The 24,233-nt window shown below is 36.3% G+C and overlaps 1 protein-coding gene across 6 annotated transcripts in view; it reads left to right on the top strand.

The window, feature by feature from the left end:
* Specc1l (sperm antigen with calponin homology and coiled-coil domains 1 like) overlaps positions 1 to 24,233 on the top strand; it is a 144,585-nt gene that overhangs the window by 91,207 nt on the left and 29,145 nt on the right. For all 6 annotated transcript variants that reach the window (XM_005334446.5, XM_021732631.3, XM_021732632.3 and 3 more), the window contains 3 exons: positions 4,365 to 4,448; positions 6,297 to 6,453; positions 10,544 to 10,646. In XM_005334446.5, coding sequence (XP_005334503.1) covers positions 4,365 to 4,448; positions 6,297 to 6,453; positions 10,544 to 10,646 — 344 coding nt within the window. The remainder of the gene's footprint in view (positions 1 to 4,364; positions 4,449 to 6,296; positions 6,454 to 10,543; positions 10,647 to 24,233) is intronic.

The following is a 24,233-nucleotide window of genomic DNA, read 5'->3' as shown; positions in this document are numbered from 1 at the left end:
TTATAATAGCTGCTCTAAATTATTTTCTGCTAATACTTACATTTAGGCCATCTTCAGATAGACTTCTATGTCTTTTAAGTGTAGATCATTTTTTTCCTTTATCTTTGTGTATCTTGCAATTTTGGATTCTATCCTAGGCAATTATAAACCATACATTATAGATATTCTTGATTGTATTACAGTCCTATGTAGCATATTGGTTTTTATTTTAGCAAAAACTCCAAATTCTCTCCTGTAATCGAAATACCTCTCTAGTTTTTTGCCCTTGATATAACTCCTCAAAGTATGAATACATGTGGATTTCAGAGGTCAATGAGAGATTGAAGCAGAGTTTACAAACAAAATTTGGCCTCTTTTTTTGTTATTTTCTGGTAGTTCCTCCACCTTTCACTTTCCAACAACTTTTCAGCAGCTGTGGTTTTATGTTCTCTTCAAGGTAACAAGACTGTGACTTTTAACCAAATATTATCTGTCCCAGTTGACCTCAGCTGGAGCCTATATTTATGAAAAAAACAGATTAAAATTAAAAAATAAAATTAGTGAACTCATCCACTGCATTTTCCTTCTTCCATGTATATACTTCCTTCATTTTCTGTCTGCTTTTAGTTTCTCTTTGGTGCTTTTAGACAATTGATTTTCATAGTTTTTCAAGATTTTACAGTTTTCTGCAGGACCATTGCTCCAATTGGAATTCTTCCTCTATATATAGAAGTTAGATATCCAGACTCCTATGTTTGTTTAACTTTAAAAAATAGACAAATGCACCTCTTTTTTCAGGACAGGGAGTATTGGCGATTGAACCCATGAGCATTGGGCCCCTGAACTACATCCCAGCCATTTTATTTTATTAACAGTCTCACTAAATTGTCCAGGCAGACTTTGAGTTTGTGATCCTCCTGCCCTAGCTCCTGAGTAGCTGGGATTACAGGCATGTGCCACTTTGTGTGGCAAAGACTCCTATTTTAAACCTGATAATTTTGCCTATAAATTTGACTTGACACACAGGGAAGGGACAACTGTACCTATTTATTTCTATGATTTCTAAAATAAGAATTAAATAGCAGACTTATCCACTCATATTATCTCCAGCTATCTGTTGGAAGTAAACAGAATATATCTCTGGTTACGCCCTTGAGCTTTCTGAGATGCTATTAGCTCATGCTATTATTGATTATTTCCTTCTTCTATATCTTCCATCTTAACAGGCTCCTTGCTATCATCATTTTAAAATGTTCACATTTTTTCTACATTAAAAAAAAAAAATCTGTAGCTGGGTGCGGTGTCAAACACCTATAATCCCAGCAGCTCAGGAGGCTGAGGCAGGAGAATTGCTAGTTCAAAGCCAGCATCTGCAAAAGTGAGGTGCTAAGCAACTTAGTGAGACCCTGTCTCTGAGTAAAATACGAAGTAGGGCTGGGGATGTGGCTGAGTGGTCTAGTGCCCCTGAGTTCAATCCCTTGTCTCCCCCCCACCTCCAAATCTGCCTCTTGTCATCCACTATTATACCTTCTCCCTTACAGTTGCACAATTTATCACATCTTTCCTATCTGCCACTCAGTCTTCAACACATGCTAATCTTCTGTCTCCACCAATTGCTCTCACCAAGGTGACCTTTGACCCTTGTGTCTCCAAGTACACTCCCTCTTCAACAGCTATTAGCTAATAATTTCCAATATTATACATTTACTTCAGACTTTTTTCTTCGGAACTCTTGCTCTGGTTGCCAACTCCTTATCTCTCCTTATAGATCTCAGAGGTTCTCAAATGCAGCATGTTTGCCTCTACTTTTTCCAAAATACTTCTATCTTTTCTTAGTATAGTAACATCATCCTCCCTACCTCCACATCCACTCAGATAGCAAGTCTGTTGTTGCTACCTTTTAAAAGAATTCTTTAATCTGTTCACCTTACATCTTCACTGTGTCACCCAAGTCCAAGTCATTGTCATCTGTTTTCTGTACCATCTAACACATTATCTGGCATGAACCTCTTTAATACACTGCAGCTAGAACATTGCTAACCTGATAAAACCTTCAGTGTCTCCTCCAAACTCCGCATAGTTCACCTGCTTGACTTTCCATTGCCTTTGCAGCCTCACCTTGCTCTGTTCTTCCCCATGGCTTCAGAAGATCACCGTCTTCCTTAACATGTAAATTGGGAACACTTTCCCTTCCAAGCTCTCCTTTGCCTTTATAAATGCAATTAATTATCCTTCTGGTTTCAACTTCACTGTCATTTCCTGAGCAGGCCTTTCGGGACCTTCCCTGAAGACTAGTTGTGTCATCCACTGGGTTCCTAAAATCCCTCATGAATTGTAGATGTCTGGCTTTGTCTGTAGACTTAAGTTCAAGAAGGCAAGTTTCTTATTTCCTTTCTTCCTTTCTCTGATCTTTGCACTCAGTCCAGTGCCTAGAAAACAGTGGACACCCAAATGATTTTTGTTTAATAAATGAATTAAGATAAGAATAGTTCCATAAGGCAATAGAATAGAATCTATTACTGTAAAATATAATGCACTAATCTTATTTCCTGAAGAGAGCTAAACTAACAGTTTGACATGAAGACAGAAACCAGTCTGTTCACTGCAGAAGTAAATGGTCCTGTGTTCTTACTGTGACAAGTGCCTCTGGGCAGCTTTGATTCTCAGTGAAAATACTTCATGAAATAAATGGCAGCAGACTGTTTTGTGACTGTTGCAAATTTCAGGTAGTTTTGGGGGACTGTGTACTGGGTTTGGAACCCAGAGCCTCATGTGTGCTAAGCATCTCCTCAACCACTGAGCTATACCCCAGCTCTACCACAAGAATAACCTGTTTGGACTTCCAGTACATTTTTAGAAAGTTTAGCCGTTGTACTATGGCAGGGACTATCTGCCAAATTGAAACAGACATGGATGGATCCTTAGCAGATATGCAGTAAAAAAAGACTGAACTAGAATTTACATTGGATACAGATATCAACAATAAATTTTGTGAACATGTTCCAAATCATGTGCCTTTAAAGTATATAGTAAAAGAGAAAAGATTGAATAAGGCAACTTAGACACACTTTCCATGTGGATAATGACCTAGGTTTTTGGTTTGTCTGTGATCGAGCGGAAGGGCTCTCTACCACTAAACTACATCTCCAGCTCTTTTTATTTTTTTGTTTTGAGACAGGATCTCACTAAATTGCCCAGACTGGCCTTGAATTTGCAATCCTCCTGCCTCAGTCTCCCAAGTACACAGGCATACAATTTATCTGTCTTTTTAAAATATATATATTTATTTTTTGTAGTTGTAGTTGGACACAACAACTTTATTTTATTTATTTATATGTGATGCTGAGGATCGAACCTGGGGCGAGTGCTCTACTGCTGAGCTATAACCCCAACCCCTATTTGTCTTTTTGATCTTTGTTTTCACTTTCTTAATTTTCTGTGTTGTTCTTTGGAAGACTAAGATTTTTAGGGAAATAATCCCCTAGTTTCAAAATTGTAGAATGGAAGTTTTGATTAAATTTAAAATGTTGATTTCTGTTTCTGCTATTTCCATGTTCTGCTAACTTTGTTTTGTCTGTCAGACTTTGTGCATAGTATGTTCTTCCTGTAAGGATAAATGCCAACTGTTGACAAGGTTCAGGATTCTTTTTTTTTTTTTTTTAATATTTATTTGTTAGTTCTCGGCGGACACAACATCTTTGTTGGTATGTGGTGCTGAGGATCGAATCTGGGCCGCACGCATATCAGGGGAGCGCGCTACCGCTTGAGCCACATCCCCAGCCCCAAGGTTCAGGATTCTGATTGATGCTTGCTTTTTCTCTAACTTATACCTTTGCTCTGATTTTTATCTGGATGAAATATAGTCCCCCAACCTTCTCAACTAATAAGGCCCAGCTTAATGCCATTATGTTTTGAAGCCTTCTCTGCTGCTAAAAACAAAAGGAATGGCTTTTCCCTCTGTGGTTTGACAGCACGTTACCATCCTGATATTCTGATTATCCTATCCAGACTTGTCTATGGCTATACATATAGTGTATATACATAGTGTCCCTACTAATCATAGGCACATAGGGCAAGGTTTTATTTAGTTTGTGCCTTAGACCTAGATCTGATAGGGAATCTGTAAATTTTTGTTGAATTACATTGAAGAGGTAAATGACAAGGACTTAGAAACATTCATCTATATAGAGAGTCATCCCTAGAAATAAAATATTGAAATTAATGATTTACCATGTTCCCTATCTACATTTTAGATTGTTGGAGTGCTTTGGATTAGGAAGAAGAATGAACTTCAAGTTTTAGAGAACTAAAACTCTTCCTTATACCTATGTTACTTCAATGTTCAGCATCAGATTTGTTTATTGTGATCCTTTCCCCTTTTACAGAACATCTATTAAGAACATCTTCAACCAGCCGACCTGCTTCTCTACCAAGAGTACCCGCCATGGAAAGTGCCAAGACTATTTCAGGTAATGACTTTTATCTGATTTTTCTTTTAAAAGACTTCCCCAGAAGTATTTAATAGTATAATAGATGACATGTTGAAAATATAGCTTCATGCAGAGTTGCTAGAGTTGCAAAGTACACCAAAATTTTTTTGGAAGCTAAGCTTTCCAGTGTGGTAAAACCAAAAAATGATGAATTTGATGGTCTTTATTTGCCATCTGAACCTAACTCTCCCGTTTATCAATTGTTTATATTATTTTTCCTCATGGCCTTAACACTTAATAGCTCGACTATAAAAATGGGACCATAAAAGAAGAAATTCCTATAACTCTGCCTCAGTACAGTTAATGCCCTCCTTGTATATGAAGTGAGCTTTGTACAGCTTCCTTCTTCCCTCCCTCCCTCTTTTTTTTTTTTAATATTTTTTTAGTTGTAGATGGACACAATATCTTACTTTATTTATTTTCTTTATGTGGTGCTGAGGATGGAACCCAGTACCTCACATGTGTGAGGCAGGTGCTTTACCACTGAGTCACAGCCCCTCCCTCCCTCTTAATATGACATGTGGATCAGGACTTTGTATAGTTCTCATTACACCATAGCTAAGTTGTTAAACTAGTAGGAAAGTTCTGCGATCAGCTAATATTACTATCCCAAGGCCTTTTTCTGTATGTTTTTCTTATAACAGAATTCTTCAGATTCTTTCACAATCTGTTTCTCTATTTTATGGAAAATTTTGAGAGGTTTTCTCTTTCGGTTTCCTAGCATACCACTTAAAAGAAGCTACTGGTTTAAGAGATAAAAAGAGCTGGGGGAAAATGAGTAATTATAATATTATGCCAGAAATATATAAGCATTTTATCCTAAAATCATATAATAGTAGAAAGCATCTGTCCCCTTCGGATGTTTAAGAGGATAGCTTTATTAATGCAGAATTATATGCTGCTGTGGTTATCTTAAAATTATCAATAAAAGTGTTGTTTAATAAAAGAAGGACAGTTTTTACAAATTGTGAGGAAAATATGACTGTTTTTTAACATTGCTTGCATTAAAATTAGCTCAGGAATGTTACAGTTAATGGCTCTTGTGGCCCCATCCTCTTCTGAGGTTAAAGAGGACTGTCTGAGGTCAGGGACTTGGGTGCTTCACTTGTCACTGTGCTCAGCCTGGTATCCTCAGCATCCAGCAGTGCCAGTGTTGTGCCCAGTGCCACCCTGGTAGACAGTGGCTTTTGTTGCAGCTGTATCAGAAGCCAAAGGGCTGCTTCCACTTAACAATCCCCAGAACTTTCATAATTCTAACAAGGTGCAGTGCCTTACTATGTCAGACTCTCAAAATAGGACTTTTCAGAAGATTGTGGCCATTTCTCAGTAATTGACCCAATACCTTTTGGTTTTCTGTTTGTCACATTGGTTTTTTTTTTTTTTTTTTTAAATTGGGCCTGACCTAGAATTACATATAGTCTTATAAACAAGCATCTTTCCTTTCTGTCCTCTGAATAGTGTTTTTGGCTAAGTTCAGAAAGAATGTATTGATTTTCATACATCCTGGGTATTGGGCAGGATTGAGTAGTTGCAAGTATTGCTCTGGTTTTTTAATTATATTTGTAATTAAGCTGACTATATATAGTACTCACTATGATACTTGCTTAGTAGAGCAATGGTAAGATACTTCTTGTCCAGGGAAAATGGGATTCCATACATATTTCAACTACTGTACTTTTCACAGATTTTTTTTTTAATAAAAAATTTAAAAAATCAATAAGATAAAGTAGTATCTGTTCTTTTTGGACTCTTCAAAGCAAAAATCTCAAGAATACAATCTAAAATGTTTTTGCTCTAATATGCTTAATTACTGTTTCTCATACTCAGTATCTCGAAGAAGTAGTGAAGAAATGAAACGGGACATTTCTGCACCTGAGGGAGCATCACCAGCCTCTCTTATGGCTATGGGAACAACATCACCACAGCTGTCCCTGTCCTCTTCTCCTACCGCATCTGTGACCCCCACGACCCGCAGTCGGATAAGGTAGAGAATAGTTAGTGTTGGTACATTTCATGTGTACCTTTCCTAGCCTTTCAGATCAGCTTATAAAATAATGCCATCTGAGCACCTGAATTTGTTCTATTTTTTTTTAATTTTTTTTTTAAGAGAGAGAGAGAGAATTTTTTAATATTTATTTTTTAGTTTTCGGCAGACACAACATCTTTGTTTTGTATGTGGTGCTGAGGATTGAACCTGGGCCGCACGTATGGGACGCGAGCGCGATACCGCTTGAGCCACATCCCCAGCCCTTTGTTTTTCTTTTTAAATAGAGAATGATTGAGTGTAAAAGTAGGTACAGGTTGAGCATCCCTAGTCTGAAATCTGAAATGCAAAACTTTTTGAGTACTGACATCATGCCCCAAAAGTTTTGGAGTTTGGATTTTGGGATTAGAGATGCTCAAGGTTGAGCCTTTATGCAAATATTCCATAATCTAAAAACTCTGAAATCTGAAATATTTTGGCCTCAGGTATTTCAGATAAGGAATGTTCAACCTGCATTTTGAAATTTGAACCTTGGTAGTGTTAGAGAAGGCTTCATAGAAGGGTAGAATTTGAATGGGGCTTTGAAGGTTATAGTTGGGACATTATTGGTAAGTTGAGTAACTTGAGTGAATATACCAAAGGGATGAATAAGCAAGTCAGGCAAACAGATTTAGGGTACTGATACAAAAGACCAGAGTAAAGTATCCCAACCATATCATGGGGTAATAGAAAACAAGATTGAATAACTAGGGTATGGCTAGGTGATAGAGGAACCTCTTTAAAGTTAAATTGAGTCACTTTTTGATATAGTAGAAGTTATAAAGCAGGGTAAGTTAATTTGTGTGAGAAGATGATTAAAGGATTCTTTTATTCTGGATAAAAGGGAAAATAGCTAAAATGATATTGTAGTATTGCAGGACACAGTCATTAAGTCTTAGCAACAGAGACAACAGTGGAAAATTGCTGAAGAGAAGGTTAGGCCCCAGGAGTTTTTTCAAAGGGAAAGATGACCTCAGCAACAGATTTTTTTCAAAGAAATGCAAAAATGGGAGATGCCAGAGGTGGCTGTAATTGTTTAGATGGAAATCAGGAAGCATGATGCTAAGTAGTTGATAGGCAATACACGAATATGCAAGTTTATATTTGTTTTCTTAGTTTGCTTATGTTAGATATCTCCTTGGCCTAAGAGGTAGTAAGACCTTACAGGAAAAAGATAAATGTCAGAAATTGAGCACACATTGTTCATAGGAATGAGGAAAAACTGTTGACAAGTATCAAGAATAGGCAGAGGAATAGGAAAGGGTTTGAGGAATTTAGCTGCATATTAATTTACAGGGTTAAGGATAAAATGCAATATTTAGCCTCTCAGACTCTAGTTATGAGCTTACTTTTAAAGCCTTACCTCCAAGGGGGGCCAATCTCTGAGAAAAGTGGTCCTATAAGCCCTGCATCTTACAAGCAAATAGGCAGTGCAGTGATGAAGAAGAAGCTCAGGGCACCCTGGCTATGCAGGGAAGTGACTTTCAGTGCTTTCGCTTTGTGTCCTAAGTTATGGGAACTCTCACTGTGCTTGTACAGAGGGAACCTGGGCTTGGAACAAACAACAGCCACTTCTGTTGGATTCCCCACTTACAAACTGTGCTCTTTGCAAGGCTTTAAGTTTTTTTCTGGCCTTAGTTTCCTCATCTTACTTAGATTGAAGAAGTGACAAGAGCTAGCCCTCTAGCTTCAGGAGGTTCTTTTCTGCAGCTTCTCCTTATGTCCACAGAATTTACTCTGATGTTTTTTAAGCTGTTTCTAAAATAAAGTTTACTTCAACCATGTTATCCAGAGTAAGCCTTCCATATTTATTGTAATATTGATTGATTGATTGATTGATTGATATTGGGAATGGAGCCCAGGACACTCTACCACTGAGCTCTATCCCCAGCCCTTTTTATTTTAAGATAGGGCCTTACTAAATTGCTGAAACTAGCCTCAAACTTGCAATCCTAGGACTTGGTGAGTAGTAGCGCACACCTATAATCCCACCGGTTTGGGAAACTGAGGTAGGAGAATCCTGAGTTCAAGGCCAGCCTCAGCAATGACGAGGCACTAAGCAACTCAATGAGACCTGTCTCTAAATAAAATACAAAATAGGGCTGGGGATGTTGTTCAGTGATTGAGTGCCCCTGAGTTCAATCCTTAGTACCAAAAAGGAAAAAAAACCCCAAAACTTGTAGTCCTCCTGCCTCAGCCTCCCAAATTGTTGAGATTACAGACATGTGCCACCGTGCCCAGATTACATCTTTTAATTTTATTTTCTTTCCCTATGTTCATTGATATTATATAGACTTCTTTGAATCTTTTAAACCAAATCAGGAATCTAGTGGACTAGCACACAAACATAAGTGTTTATATTTATGGCAGCAATCTAACTGTGCATTGAATAAAACCTTGGTGTTTTACTTTTGGTTCTAAAGTAAATAAAAATTGGTACTATTTCAATGCACCTTTCTTTTGGAAGAGCTTCAATTCTAAACATGTCCTCTTTGATTTTGCAACATACGATAAAAGATGAATGCTGACAGGATAAAAATGCTGAATAATGCTAACATTATTCGGGTACTGAATTCCTGGGGCATTTGGCTAGAGTCTTTGCTTAAATCATATAAAAATTGATCAATCTTTTAAGAACAGGCTACTTGTTAAAGAGTATGTTACAAAGCCCTCTTTTCCCAGATATTCCTTAGTATTCTGTTCTACTTCTAGAATAGCTACTACAAGGAAGAATTTGGTATAGAATAGGGTTATATGCCTCCCCAGTCCCATCACCAGGGGTGATTACAGAACCTTTTTTATTTCATCATCTAGTCTGGGGCAAGATATTTATTGTACCTACAAAGCAATTAACAATGCCAAATGTGCCTTACTAGAATTTATTTAAATGAATTAAATAAAGCCACTGCTTTTTTTTTGGGGGGGGGGGGAGAGGGTTGCTGGGAATCAAACTCAGGGCCTTATGCGTGCTAGGGAAGAGCTCTACCCCAAGCTTATATCCCCAATCCCAGCCATTGAATTTTCCCTGTGAGTTTCTATAATATGTGCATTGTATAGTAAGCTCAAGTTTCTTGAAGTGGCAGGGATTCTGTGTTCACCATTAGTTGCCCAGCACTGGCACAGTGATGTTCTGTAAGGTGACATTGGATGAATTTTCTCTATAAGGTGACATTGAATGAGTTCATAGGAAAGTTAAATTTTCTATGCAACACAGAATGGTAATTGTCTACAGACAATAAAGAGTATACAACTTGCCGAGTGTGGTGGTGCAGACCTGTATACTACAGAAGGATCATTTGAGCCCAAGAGTTTGAGACCAGTCTGGACAACATAACCTGACATCATCTCAAAACAAACAAACAAACAAAACAAAACAAAACAAACAAAAAAATAAAACAAGAAAAAAAATGCAACATGGCAGTAAACACACCTGAGATATTTTATGGAAGTGATAAATGTTTGTAATGTTTATTGCCATCTTTTATCCTATCTGCTTACCTCAGTTGTAAGCTCTGTAAAGACTGGAGCTATGTCTTAGAAACCTCCACCTTGTTTAGGCTTGCCTTTTGTATTTACAGTAAGTGATTTTTTAAAAAACGATGAGATGATTAAGGACATAAAAGTTTAGAAACAAAAATGGAGTAAAATAAACCAAAGCATAAAAATGAATGGTTAAAATACTGAATGAAAAACAGCCTGGACAATTTTAGATGCTGCAGAATCAAGATGTTTCCCCCACTCTTCTGAGCATCCTGGAATATATCTCTGCTATTGTGAATTCATTTGCTACCGAGTCTTTGCTAGAGGGATGAGTAGAGTCCCAGCCTTCAGAAAGCAGAAACCCCTGACAGCTGTGGGTCTGTGTGGGACCAAACTAAAAATTGATATAAAAGTCAAAGAAATGAAAAGACATGTTTTGCTGTTGAAATATTGATGTATTGCTCAATGTGTTCATTTATCCAGTTCAAAAATGCAAACTAATGTTGTTTTGTTATTCTGGTGCTCAAATAAATAATAATGAAATTTTGGGTTTCTTATTTTCACTTATCAGGGAAGAAAGGAAGGACCCTCTCTCAGCATTGGCAAGAGAATATGGAGGATCAAAGAGGAATGCCTTGTTGAAGTGGTGTCAGAAGAAAACGGAAGGCTATCAGGTAATCATATGGTTTTTATTTTTGGTTTTTTGTCCTGCATGAGCAATTGCTGAACCAAGTGCCAGACTGTCATAACTTGTTTCATATAGCCATCCAAAATGAGTCTTATTCTGAATTTCAAGAATACATTCTCAAGTCCAATCTAAACTTGGCAGAGTATTATTTGGATGGAATAAGTTTCTAACCTTTCTAGAGTAGCCATTCTTTCTACTTTATTTAGCTATTCTAGTACTTTTATAAGTCCAATTTAAATGCTTTTGTTGAGAATATCTTCTGGACTAAGAGTAAAAATTACTTATTTCACTTAAAATGAATATATAATTATCATGCTTATATCTCTTACTTATTTTTTATGGCATTTACCCATTCCCATTGTGCTTTGTGCTTTCATCATTTCATATCTGAACTATTGTAATATTCTGCCATTTCCTCCCCTTCTGTCTGTCTCTATTTCTTTCAGTGTTTTATTCAAGTTGTAAGTGATACTAAATACCACTTTGGAGAGCAAGCTCTAATTCCATATAAAATGAAAATTTCTAAAATGTATTCCTTATATTGCTAAAAAACATAATTTAGATTCCAAGTATCCTCACAAAGGATTTTAGTTACAGAGGCTTTTCCCAGCTTGCAGCTGATATTCTATCATATTTGGTACAAATGTGTAGAAGTGAACACAAGAAGGTAATCAGAATTCTGTGTTCTTGGTTTTATCACATCAGCCTTCATCTCAACAAAATAACAAAAAGAAGCTAACTGCAACATTTTCAGAAAATGTTTCTACAAAAGAGGTAATAAAGTAGTAGATGAACAGATTAATAAGATCTGCCATTAGAAGGTTCCTTTTGGACAAATTTTACATAACTTTAAACGGTCATCTTCAGCTCATTGAGGAGTAAGAGCCAAATGTATTATAGTGGGCATAAAGAAAAGTCATAATAATTATTGAGGAGCAACTAACATTTTACATATCTGCAGCTTCTATTCGCTAAAAGGAGGTTAATAATATTAGTAAGATGTGGAGGAAGAGGTAGCCTTATGTGCCTTGATGGCAGAATGTAAAATGAAAAAACTGCTATGGGAAATAATATGGCAATTCCTAAAAAATTATCATGTAATATCTTGAACCCTTACCTTAAATAAGAAGAAAGATCTTAGAGCAGTTACTTAACTTTCCAACTTAAGAAAGTAGAAAAAGAAGAGCAAACAAAATCCAAAACAAGCTGGAGGAAGAAAATACTAGAACAAAAATAAGAAGAAAAACAACAAAGATTTGTGGAGCAAAAAAAGTTAGTTCTTAAAAAAGATTAACAAATTGACAAACGTTATCTGGAGTGACCCCCCAAAAAAATAAATAAATAAAAGGGGAGACAGTAATCATGACCGTACAAAAATAAAAAGGATTAAAAGGGAATGCTGTGAAAAATTGTATGCCTACAAGTAGGATAATCTAGATGATATGTACTAATTCCCAGAAATTCACCGACTGTCAAAACTAAGAGTAAATAAAAACTAAGTAGACAAATTAACAACTATAAAGAGGTTGGATTAGTAATCAACAAGTTTTCAGCAAAAAAAAAAAAAAAGCCTATCAGGTGGCTTCACTAGTTAATTCTTCCAAATATTTAAACAATATTTAGCACCAGTCCTTCCCAAATTTTTAAAAATCAAAGAGAAGATCACATCCTAACTCATTCTGTAAGGTCAATATAACACTGATAAATAAAACCAAACAAGAGATGTAAGAAAATTACATTGTAGTGCTGGGGCTGGGGCTCAGTGGCAGAGTGCTTGCCCTAGCATGTGTGGGGCACTGAGTTTAATCCTTAGCACCTCATAAAAGTAAACAAATAAAATAAAAGCATGCTGTCCATACTCAGCTACTAAAAAATAAAAAGAAGAAAATTACAGTGCAAGGTCACGAATTCAATCGCCAGCACCATACAGAAAAGAAAGCTACAGATTAGTATTCCTTATGCAGAAGCTCTCAATGAAATAATAATATATCAAAAAAAATTTTTTTACCATGACCAAGTGAGATTTATCGCAGAAATGCAAGATCGGTTCAACATTTAAGTTTATCATTGTAATACACCATATTATTAGATTAAAGCAGGGAAACCCCACGTGATTATTTCAATAGAGTAGAAAAAGCATTTGGCAAAGTTCTACAGCCATTCATAGTAAAAATACCAAACAAACTAAGAATAAAAGAAGAATTTTCTCAGTGGGATAAAATGTATCTATGAAAAGCTAAATAAAAGAAGCCAGACCCAAAACTCTACCCTAAAATACTTCCATATACCAAAATTGAGTACAGGTATGAAACTTATACTCTCAGCTTTGCGAATGGCAAGAACATCAGTGTTGGTGGCTACAGGTTTAGTCTAGAACTGAAATCTGAAGCATAAATATTGCATAGTCAGTTTTTTTCTTGGTAGCATTTTTTGAGGTAAACAACATAAGATACAATTTATCCATTAAAATGTACATTTCATTCACTTTTTAGTATATTTAGTATATGCCACTATCAGTTTTAAAATATGCATATGCTAGACAAGCACTCTACCACTGAACTACATCTCCAACCCCTTTTGTTGTTGGTGATAAGGTCATGCTAAGTTGCCCTTGCTGGCCTCAAACTTGAGATCCTCCTGCCTCATCTCCATTGGTCATTTTCTCTTTGCCCTAGTCTTTTTTCTATCTCCATAGATTTACTTATTATGGACATTTCATGTACTTGGAATCACACAATATAGTATATCCTTTGTGACTGGATTCATCCGTAGTAGCATCCATCAGTGCTTTGTTCTTTTTTATGGCTAAATAATATCCTGTTGTATGGATAGACCACAATGGATAAATAATCCATTCTATTCTTCAGTTGATAAGCATTTGGATTGCATTTTTTTGTTTTCCTTTTTGGATTTTATATGTGTATTGCTGCTATGAACTTTTGTGTACAAGCTTTTACATGAACATATATATGTAATTTTGTCATCCTGTCTTCTAGCCTGCTGCCAAAAATACCTTTTTTGGGGGTCATATTAGGGATACTGAACCCAGGTACTCATGCACCCTACCACTGAGCTGCCAAATGTCTTTAAAATTATTATTTCTATTTAAGCTGCTCCATTTGTTTCCCCATTGCCATTTGGTTAAAGTTTGAGCTCCTTCATTTGAAGATCAAGACCCCTTATGAGTGATCTGGCCTCTAAATAGGGTTACTGATTCCTCATTCTTGAGAAAGCCCCTATTCCCCTGGCTTGATGTCTCACTCCACCCCTCCCATCAGAGTAGTATCTGTTCTTTAACTTAAAAGTCAATGTCTCTGCAGAATTGTTTTTGCCCCCACTCCAGTCCCACAAAGCTTCATCCTTCATATATCGCCCTCACTTGCCTCATAGAGCCAGGTTCTTCCTTGAACTCAGTCCAGGGTAGAGTGTTTTTATATTGCAGGGCATATTGTTTTATAACCCACTTTACCTATGGTCCCAAATCTCACAGGATCTATCACAAGGGTCTTGAAGTTGTCAATTTGCATATACCTATCTTCCTTTTTAAATGGTCAGCTCCTCAAAAAGGTCTTTGTCTGCCTGGCATCTACCGTAAGGCTTGGCATGTGGCAAAGCTGAGTAGCTGTCTGAACCTATATACCAAAAGGTAATAGGATACTTTGGAAGTTCATTTTAGAATAGTGCTTCTTAAATTTGTTTGTAAAACCTTGAAAGATTGTAGGATGAGTGTTGTAGAATCCCAAGAACCATTCCTAAAGATTTATGATTTGAGAGGTGTAAAGTGAGGCCCTGAAATCTGTGTTTTTATAAGCACCCCAAGTGATTCCTAGATCATGCTGAATTAAGTATTTATACGTAATTGTTAAAAAATATTTTAGTTATAGATGGGCACAATATCTTTATTTTGTTTATTTAGGTTTTTTAATGTGGTACTAGGGATGGAACCCAGTGTCTCACACATGCGAGGCAAGCACTCTATTACAACCCCAGCTCTATACATGTAATTTTTAAAGTACTGCCCCAGTATTACCATAGAACTTTGCCATGAATCAAGTTGAGTATTAAGTAGAGATAATTCTAACATTAAATCAATGATTTAACTAATGTCCCTTGGTTCCTTCCAATTTAAATTCTGATTCTGTAATTTTGAGATACTTACATTATATTATGTTGAAAAATATGTACACACAAACCAATTATTTCAATTAATAATTTTAAGTTTCCTTCATTTGCTTCATACTTGCAATGCAAGAGAAAATATGATGGTTAACTGCACAAAAAGAAAGATCTTTGTGTACATTGGGCAATCTTTCCTACAAACCCAGCTCCCCTCATACTTCCTGTGGACACTTCTATAATAATAATGATAACAAAAAATGTGTGTGTGTTTATTTGACTTTTAAAAAATTTGTTCTAATTAGTTATATATGCCAGTAAATGCATTTTGACACATCATACATAAATGGAGTGTAAATTCTCATTCTTCTGGTTGTACATGATGTAGAATTATACGGTCATGTAATCATATATGCACATAGGGTAATAATGTCTGATTAATTCTTCTATCCTTTCTACCCTTACACCTCCTTTCCTCCCTTCACTCCCCTTTGTCTAACCTAAAGTACCTCTATTCTTTCTACCCCACCTTATTGTGAATTAGCATCCACATATCAGAAAACATTCGGCCTTTGGTTTTAGGGATTGGCTTACTTCGCTTAGCATGCATGATATTCTCCAGCTCCATCTGTCCAGCAAATGTCATAATTTTATTCTTCTTTAAGGCTGAGTCATATTCTATTGTGTATATATACCACGTTTTCTTTATTCAATCATCTGTTGAAGGGTACCTAGGTTGATTCCATAGTTTAGCTATTGTGAGTTGAGCTGCTACAAACTTTGATGTGGCTACATCACTGTAGTATGCTGATTTTAAGTCCTTTGGGTATAAACCAAGGAGTGAGATAGCTGGGTCAAATGGTGGTTTGGGGCTTTTTTTTGAGAGGAAATTAACTTGATTTCTTGTAAAACATATCTGTTCTTATCCTTTCAAAGTAGATACAATGCTGTTTTGTTTTGCTTTTTAATTTCAAGGTCTATAATTTAAAATTGGACAATCTGATTTACATAATCTTTTAAAACTAGAAGACAGATCTGCTAGAGCTCTTAATCTGTCAAGAGCCAAATAAGAAGTGCCAGAGCCATTTTTCTGTCTAGCTGTAAAAACAGATGAGCATACCCATCCTTAGACGCCAGCAGTTTAGGTTCAGGCCTTTGGTCTCTATCTACTCACAGTCTGCAGGAAAGGGCAAGTTTTGACACTTGTCTAGCTCAGTGGAGCAAAAGCTGTTACGTGACACTTAGCACATACTGCTCTCACAGGCCTCAAATATATCATTAATGTTTGGACCATGCATGTTTTATGTCAAAGAAGCTGTCTAATCAACAGAGATAGATTCCCTAATACCCATATCTTCTTTGACTAACTCTTTTAAGAGTCATCCTAAAATTACTGTGCTGATCACTGTAATTTCATTAACCATCCATTACAAAACAAGCCCTTGTGAGTTTGCCTTTTATCTAACAAATACATCTTTCTTATAAATTGTGTACTGCCATTTATTAATCACTGATGTTTTAGGAATACTAGAATATTAGTGTTGAAAGGGCCTTGATGTTCTGATTTATTGTCACATTTACAAATGTGGGGCAGAAACCCCCACAAGGATAAATGACTGCCTCAAATCTACATTGTGAGTCCTACATTTTGAGTTCAGGGAATTACATAATCAGCTTCCAGAACTATAGCTTCAAGGGTTGAATCTTTTTTTTTTTTAATCACTGCCTCAGTTTGTACATAATTATGTTTTAAATTTTAATTTAAGTATGGAATTCACTCTAATAAATTCTCAAATGCCATTGTGAGAATTGGCGATCTACTGTCCTATTTCCTTACCTCTGAAATTGCTTCCCAGAGGAAACCACTTTTAATACTTTTAGCTGTTTGATTAGAGGTTGATGGTATAAGATTAATAATGCAAAAGTAAACAAGTGGGTAATAGAGAAAATAATCTATATTTTCAGTAAACTTTTCTTTGGTTTTGAGTTTTATACTTAATAGCCTCTATTATAGCATTCTTTCTTGTTCTAGAAACACCTAACTCAGACAATCAAGAAGCCTCTAAAGGTTAATTTGAGAAAGCATCATTTTAAATGAAAAATCTCATTGTTTTCTGATAAAATGCCAGACCTAGAAATGGATTAGTTAAGTCCAAAGGATAATCAAATCACTTAATCTAGTACAAAATATTTTTAATAAATGAACAAAAGATTTTAGCACTGCCTGAGGTAATTTAATCTCAGATAAGCATTGAGAATGCAGTTTTATTGAGGGATGTGCTTCATTAAGTGCATGGTCCAAAAAGGGAAAGATTGGCCTTTTCTTGGTGGAGATTAGTGAAATTAGAAGAATTGATGGGCTTCATGGTTTAGAAGTCATCTTTTTGTCTACAATGCTTTTCTTGCATTTGAGCATTTTTTACCTAATGTAAAAGTTAATTTGTTAATTACAGAGTAAGCTCTGTTTCAGATAATATGCTGAGTGTTCAAACAGAAATTAGGGTATAAAAGTAGTCAGGAAGATTATGGGGTAGTCAGTAAAATACACATCAGTAATTAAAAGTCAATATAGACTTCTGTTCATGGTTATGATAGAATATCAGTCCAGATCTTTGCTAAGGCTACTGTAAAAACTGTTTAAATTACAAAGAATAAATATCTCCAGAGGCATTGGAGACTAACCAAAGCAACCAGGACAAATTTAGCAGGAGCCAGAATTATAGAGAAAAAACATATTGAGTCGAGCCTCATATTTATCCCTATTTTTCCCCTTGAGGTATTTATCAACTCCTGGCATACAAAAAGCAGAGGTCCAGTGTTTGTTTTAGAATCTCTGAACAAGGTGTCTAAAATTTGAATTCAGTGCACTAAGATAAGCCGAGGTTTGTTTTAGCCCAGGCGAAAGACAACCTGAGGGTAGTGAACTCCACATTTGACTTATCTTTGCTGTCAAAGGATTTTTCATATGCTAAGATGTGTGGGGCAGAAAGAGAAATTCAGTAGAAAGCCAAGAGACCAAAAATTTAAGCAGAGCTTTTGTTCTCACTGTACCTGGTGCCAAAAATTAGATGTCAAGGCTGACCAAAGAAGAACAACTCTGGAAAACACTGTTTTCACTTGAGAGTTCAGAGGGACTACATGCTGCAAATAAAGGAAGTTTTCAGTTTGAAATTCAGATTCAGAACTCTCACCTGTTGGATAAAGGTGATCAGCCTGCAATATTAGAAACTTAGAACCTCACTGGAGGGAGAAGACACCAGTCTAACTCCTTGTATTCTTTGTATCTCACATTCCATCAGAAATACCAGACATGGGGCTGGGGTTGTGGCTCAGTGGTAGAGCGCTTGCCTAGCATGTGTGAGGCACTGGGTTAGATTCTCAGTACCACATATAAAGAAATGAATAAAATAAAGGTCCATCAACATTTTAAAAAAATTTTTTTTAAAAAGAAATACCAGACATGCCAGTAAACAGTGTCAAATGACAAAATCTAGAGAAATAATGAGTAATTTGGTAGTCTTGATGTAGATACTGAGATTGTTAGGCCTTTAAAATAACTGATTCATGTGTTCAAAAAAGTAAGTTTTAGCAGATAATTAGGATCTGTTTAGTGGAATCAAATGGAGATTTTAGAACTAAAAAATAAAGAAGCTTGAATTGAGAACTCCAATATGTATATTTAATGGCACACTAAACACAGAAAATATTTGTGAATTAGAAAGAATGATGAGTAAAAATTGTCCATAATAAAGCATTGAGAAATGAAAGAATGAAAAATACATAAGAATCTAGTGGATGTATAAGATACAGCAGAATCTTTTGTACATGTGTAACTGAAGTACTAGAAGGACAGAAGATGGGCTTCGGAATGTTATAATAAAAGTGCTAAAAATCAAAGACAATGAGAGAATCTTAAAATTGCTAGAGGGAAAAAGATAGTAGTTTCAGATGAATAATAAATTGGCAGCTGATTTATCAACAGAAATAATGTTTGTCACCAGCAAGCCCATTCTGAAAGAAAAATTATAGGAAATTCTAAGAGAAAGAAAATAATTGCATAGCAAAACAAAGCTTGAAAAAAATTAAAAAATAAAAAAACAAAGCAAAACTTGAAGAAAGAATAAAATGAGCCGGGTCCATTGGCACATACCTGTAATCCTAGTGGCTTGGGAGGCTGAGGCAAAAGGATCATAAGTACAAAGGCAGCCTCAGCAATTTAGTGAAGCCCTAAGCAACTCAGTGAAACCTGGTCTCTAAATAAAAGTTCAGAAAGGGCTGGGGATGTGACTCAGTGGTTAGGTACCCCTGGGTTCAATCCCTGGTTACCACCCCCTCCCCCCAACACAAAAAAAGGAATAAAACCAATGAATGAAGTAAATATATGCGTCAGTCATTATAAATGATTATTGGACTGGAGTTGTAGCTCAGTGGTAGAGCATTTGCCTAGCACATGTGAGGCACTGGGTTTGATCCTTAGTACCACATAAAAAATAAATAAAAAAAGTATTTTGTCTATCTATAACTAAAAATATTTGTGTGTGTATACATACACACATGAATGATTATTGACTGCAGTACAATCAAAATGTGTTTAGCTAGATGTGGTTGTAAATACCTGTTAATCCTAGCAGCTCAGAAGACTGAGGCAGGAGAATGATAAGTTCAAGGCCAGCCTGAGCAGTTTAGGCCCTAAAATTTAGGCCCCAAGCAACTAAGCAAGACCCTGTCTCAAAATAAAAAGGGTTGGGGATATGGCTCAGTGTTTAAGTGCCTCTGGGTTCAATCCCCCCCGCCTCCCGCCCCAAAAGAAGTCTTGTTTAAAGATGTAGGTAAGTTTAAAATGTAAGCCAGAATTTCTCAGAAGGTTGGGAAGGGGACAATAAATATAATTAACATATTGTAAGATCTTCGAATTGTCCAGAAAGCTATGAAATGATTCTAATAATGTAAGGGTTACACACTATAAATCTCTAGGGTTGCACTATCTGATTGTCACCATTGGATGCATGTGATTATCGATCACTTAAAATGTGACTTGTCTAGGCACTTTTGGGGGTGTGACTCAGTAGTAGATTGTATGCTTAGTATACACAAAGCCCTGAATTCAATCCCCAGCACCCAAAAAGAAAAAGAAAAAAATGTGGCTTGTTCAAGTTGAGATATGCATGATTGTAAAATGTATATCTAAATTTGAAGATTTATAGGGGAAAAATGTAAATATCTCATTTTAAAGATACTAACTGCCTGTTGAAATATTCATATTTCTAACATTTTAAGGTAAATTAATATTATATTATCTTTATACTTTTTTAAAATGTGGATGCTAGAGAATTATATACTGGTGACTACTAAACCAAGAATAAAGTAATAGAAAGAGGCTAGGCCAGGTGCAGTGACACATGCCTGTAATCACAGCTGCTCAGGAGGCTGAGGCAAGAGGTCATGAGATCAAAGACAGCCTCAGCAAAAGCAAGGAGCTAAGCAACTCAGTGAGAACCTATCTCTAAATAAAATGCTAACTAGGGCTGGGGATGTGGCTCAGGGGTCAGTTTCCCCTGGGTTCAATCCCTGGTCCCCAAAACCAAAAAACAAAAGGATGGAAAGAGGCTAACAGCAACAGGAAAGGGAATATCAGTAATAATTGACTAATCCCAAAGAAGGCAGGAAAGGAAAGAAAAATATTTTAGTCTGCCTTTTCGTCTCTGTGACCAAAAGATGTGACAAAGAAAACATAGAGGAGGAAAAGTTTATTTTGGTTCATGGTTTCAGAGGTCTTAGACCATAGACAGACATCCAGCTCCATAGCTCTGGGCCCATGGCAGAAGGGCATGGTAGAGGAAAGCAATTCAAGACATGGCAATGAAGAAGCAGAGAGAGGATTCTGCTCACCAAGGAGCAAAATAAAAACCCAAAGGCATGCTCCCCCCATGATCTGTCTCCTCCAGCAATACCCTACCTGCCTGTAGTTAACCACCCAGTTAACCCATATCAGTGGACTAATTCACTGATTAAGCCATACCTCATTATCTAATCATTTCATCTCTAAAAATTCTTGCATTGTCTCACACATGAGCTTTTGGGGGATACCTCAAATCTAAATCATAAGAAAAAGGAACAAAGAAGTAAAGATATTGTAGATTGAAACCCAAATATATTAAGATTGCACATGAATGGACTGAATATTTCAGTTAAAAGACAAAGATTTTTAGATTAAAAACAACAAACTCACCACTTTGGAAAAAAGTATGGAGATACCTCAGAAAACTTGAAATGGACTGGGCACAGTGGCGCACATCTATAATCCCATGGCTCGGGAGGTTGAGGCAGGAGGATTGCTGAGTTCAAAGCCAGCCTCAGCAATTTAGCAAGGCACTAAGAAACTCAATGAGACTCTGTCTCGTTGAAAATACAAATATCACTCAGCTTTAAAGAAAAATTAAATATTGGCATTTGCAGGTAAATGGATGGAACTAGAGAACATCATGCTAAGTGAAATAAGCCAATCCCCCCAAAAAACGAAGGTGTCGTATTTTCTCTGATAAGTGGGTACTGATCCATAGTGGAATGGGGGCCTGGGAAGAATGAAGGAATTTTGCATTGTGCAGAGGGGTAGTGAGGGGGGTGGGGCTGTGGGGATGGGAAAGACGGTAGAATGAGACAGACATAATCCTATGTATATGGTATGATTACATTACTGATGTGACTCTGTACCATGTACTGCCGGAGGAATGAGAAGTTGTGTTCCATTTGTGTACAGTGTGTCAAAATGCATTCATTGTCTTATATAACTAATTAGAACAAATTACAAAAGAATAGAAGGGAGACCAGTAGAATAGACGAAGAGGATCAGGGGGAGGGAGGGGATGGCAAGGGGAGTTACTGGGGCATGAAGTTGATCAAATTATATTGCCTTATTGTGTGCATGTATGAATATATTATAACAAATCCCACTGTTATGTATAATTATAATGCACCAATAAAAAGGAAAAAAAACAAACCCAACCATGTTTTGCATAGAAGACACTGATTTGAAATGGAAAAACTGAAAATATAAAAGTGGGAAAATATATACTGTGCAAACACAAACCAAAAGAAGGCTGGGGGAGCTATACTAATGTCCAGAGAACAAACATTTCACAGAAAGACTTATCACTAGAGCCGCATATGGTGGCACATGCCTGTAATCCCAGCCACTCAGGAAGCTGAGGCAGAAGGATAACAGAAGGTTGACGTGACTTACTGAAACTACTCAAAAAATAAAAAGGGATGGGGATGTAGTTTAGTGGTAGAGTGCCCCTGGGTTCAGTTCCCAGAATAACAACAGCAGCAGCAACAAAAAAAGGAAATGTTAATAGAGAAAAATGGATATTTCATAGCGATAAAAGAATCAAAACAATAACAATAATCAAGGCAGTCTTGGAAAACAAGACTTGGAAATCTTATACTGACCAATAAGACTTTATAGGCACTTATAGCATGTCATAAATTCATATTCACCAAATAACATAGCCCCAGAAAACATAAAGCAAAACTGTCATAGCAAAGACAAGAAATAGACATGCATATTTAGAGATTCTAACACTTCTCTCAGAAATTTAGTAGAGCTAGAGAAGATGCTCTTAACTAATTCATTCTGACAGCTATAAAACACTCTAGATCACACTTCCTTCCCATTGACCTCAAAAAATTTAGATGGTTTAAAATCCTTTAAATTCTCAAAATGAAGGGAGGAAAAACATCTATAGGTAGTTGGAGAAAAAGCATTTGACAAAAATTAACATTTGACAAAAATTTAATATTGAACATTAATAATTTAAAAATTATTAATGTTCAATATTAAAACAACATACCAAATTTCTAACAAACTAGGAATAGCAAATTTTAGGGCTGGGGATGTGGCTCACATGGTAATGTGCTCGCCTGGCATGCACGGGGCACTGGGTTCGATCTTCAGCACCACATAGAAATAAAATAAAATGTTGTGTCCGCCGAAAACTGAAAAATAAATATTAAAAAATTCTCTCTCTCTCTCTCTCTCAAAAAAAAAATAGTGGATATTAAGCTTAGTGGTGGTGCCTTCTTCAAAATTTGCTTTTTTTTTTTTTAGGTTTTAATTTTCTTTTTCATTATTTATTTTATCTTTGGTACCAGGGATTAAACCCAGGAACCCTTAACCAATGAGCTATATTCCTAGCCCTTTTAATTTTTGAGACAGGATCTCCCTAAGTTGCTGAGGCTGGCTTTGAATTTGTGATCCTCCTGTCTCAACCTCCCAAGTCACTGGAATTACAGGTGTGCATCACAATGCCTGGCTTCTTTTTATTTTTAAAATGTCTTTATTTAGTTCAGTATAATTATACATGATGCCAGGTTCATTGTGCCATGTGCATAACATACTTTGCTCCCATTCATTCCCTAATACTTACTCTTTGCCTCTCCTCCTCCCTCCCCCTGTTACTTTCCTCCACATTTCTGGTCTTCCTTCTATTCATTTACATGTAATAGTTTTTTTTTTTACTGGTATACATAAAAAGCTGATGAATATTAAAAGGTTTCTTCCAGAGATGAGGAATGATGAGGAATGAGACAAGACTGCTGTCATTACATCTATTCAAAATTATATTGAAAGTCTTAGCCAGGGAAGTAAGGCAGGAAGAGAAATAAAAGATACAATGATGAGAAAGAAAGGGAGAAGGGAGAGAGAGAGAGAAAGAAAGAATTTCTTTATTTGCAGACATCATTATTATGTAGAGAATCCTAACAAAGCTGTAGGTAAATTATTAGAATTAATAGCAAACAACTTAATAAAATTTTAAAGACTAAATTTCATTAGCACATTAAAAAATAAAATACTTAAGAATGCTTGTGGCTTGAGCCACATCCCCAGCCCTTAAAATTCTTAATCACATCTGCAAAGTTAGTTTTGCCATTTAAGCTAAACATATTCTTAGGTTCAAGGGATTGAGACAGTCGACTTTTTTGAGGGAAGGGCAGGTACCAGAGGTCAAACTCAGGGGCACTCAACCACTGAGCCACATCCCCAGCCCTATTTTTTATTTTATTTAGAGACAGGGTCTCACTGAGTTGCTGAGCTCCTTGCCTTTGCTGAGGCTGGCTTTGAACTTGAGATCCTCCTGTCTCAGCGTCCAGAGCCGCTGGGATTATAGGCATGCAACACCACTCCTAGTGAGACACTGACATTTTTGTGGGCTAATCACACATACTTATATATAAAGATAACTATATAATCTCAGAGAGTTGATTTTCTTTTTGTTTTTTAAAAAAATTTTTTTAGTTGTCGATGGTCACAGTGTCTTTATTTATTTTTATGTGGTGCTGAGAATTGTACCCAGTGTCTCACACATATGAGACAAGTGCTCTCCCACTGAGCTACAACCCCAGCCCAGAGAGTTGATTTTTGAGGGCTTAGATGTGCCCTTATGTGGCTTAAACAACT

This window comes from Ictidomys tridecemlineatus, chromosome 2, assembly GCF_052094955.1.
Source record: "Ictidomys tridecemlineatus isolate mIctTri1 chromosome 2, mIctTri1.hap1, whole genome shotgun sequence".
NCBI lineage: Eukaryota > Metazoa > Chordata > Mammalia > Rodentia > Sciuridae > Ictidomys > Ictidomys tridecemlineatus.
This window is presented reverse-complemented; position numbering and strand designations above follow the sequence as displayed.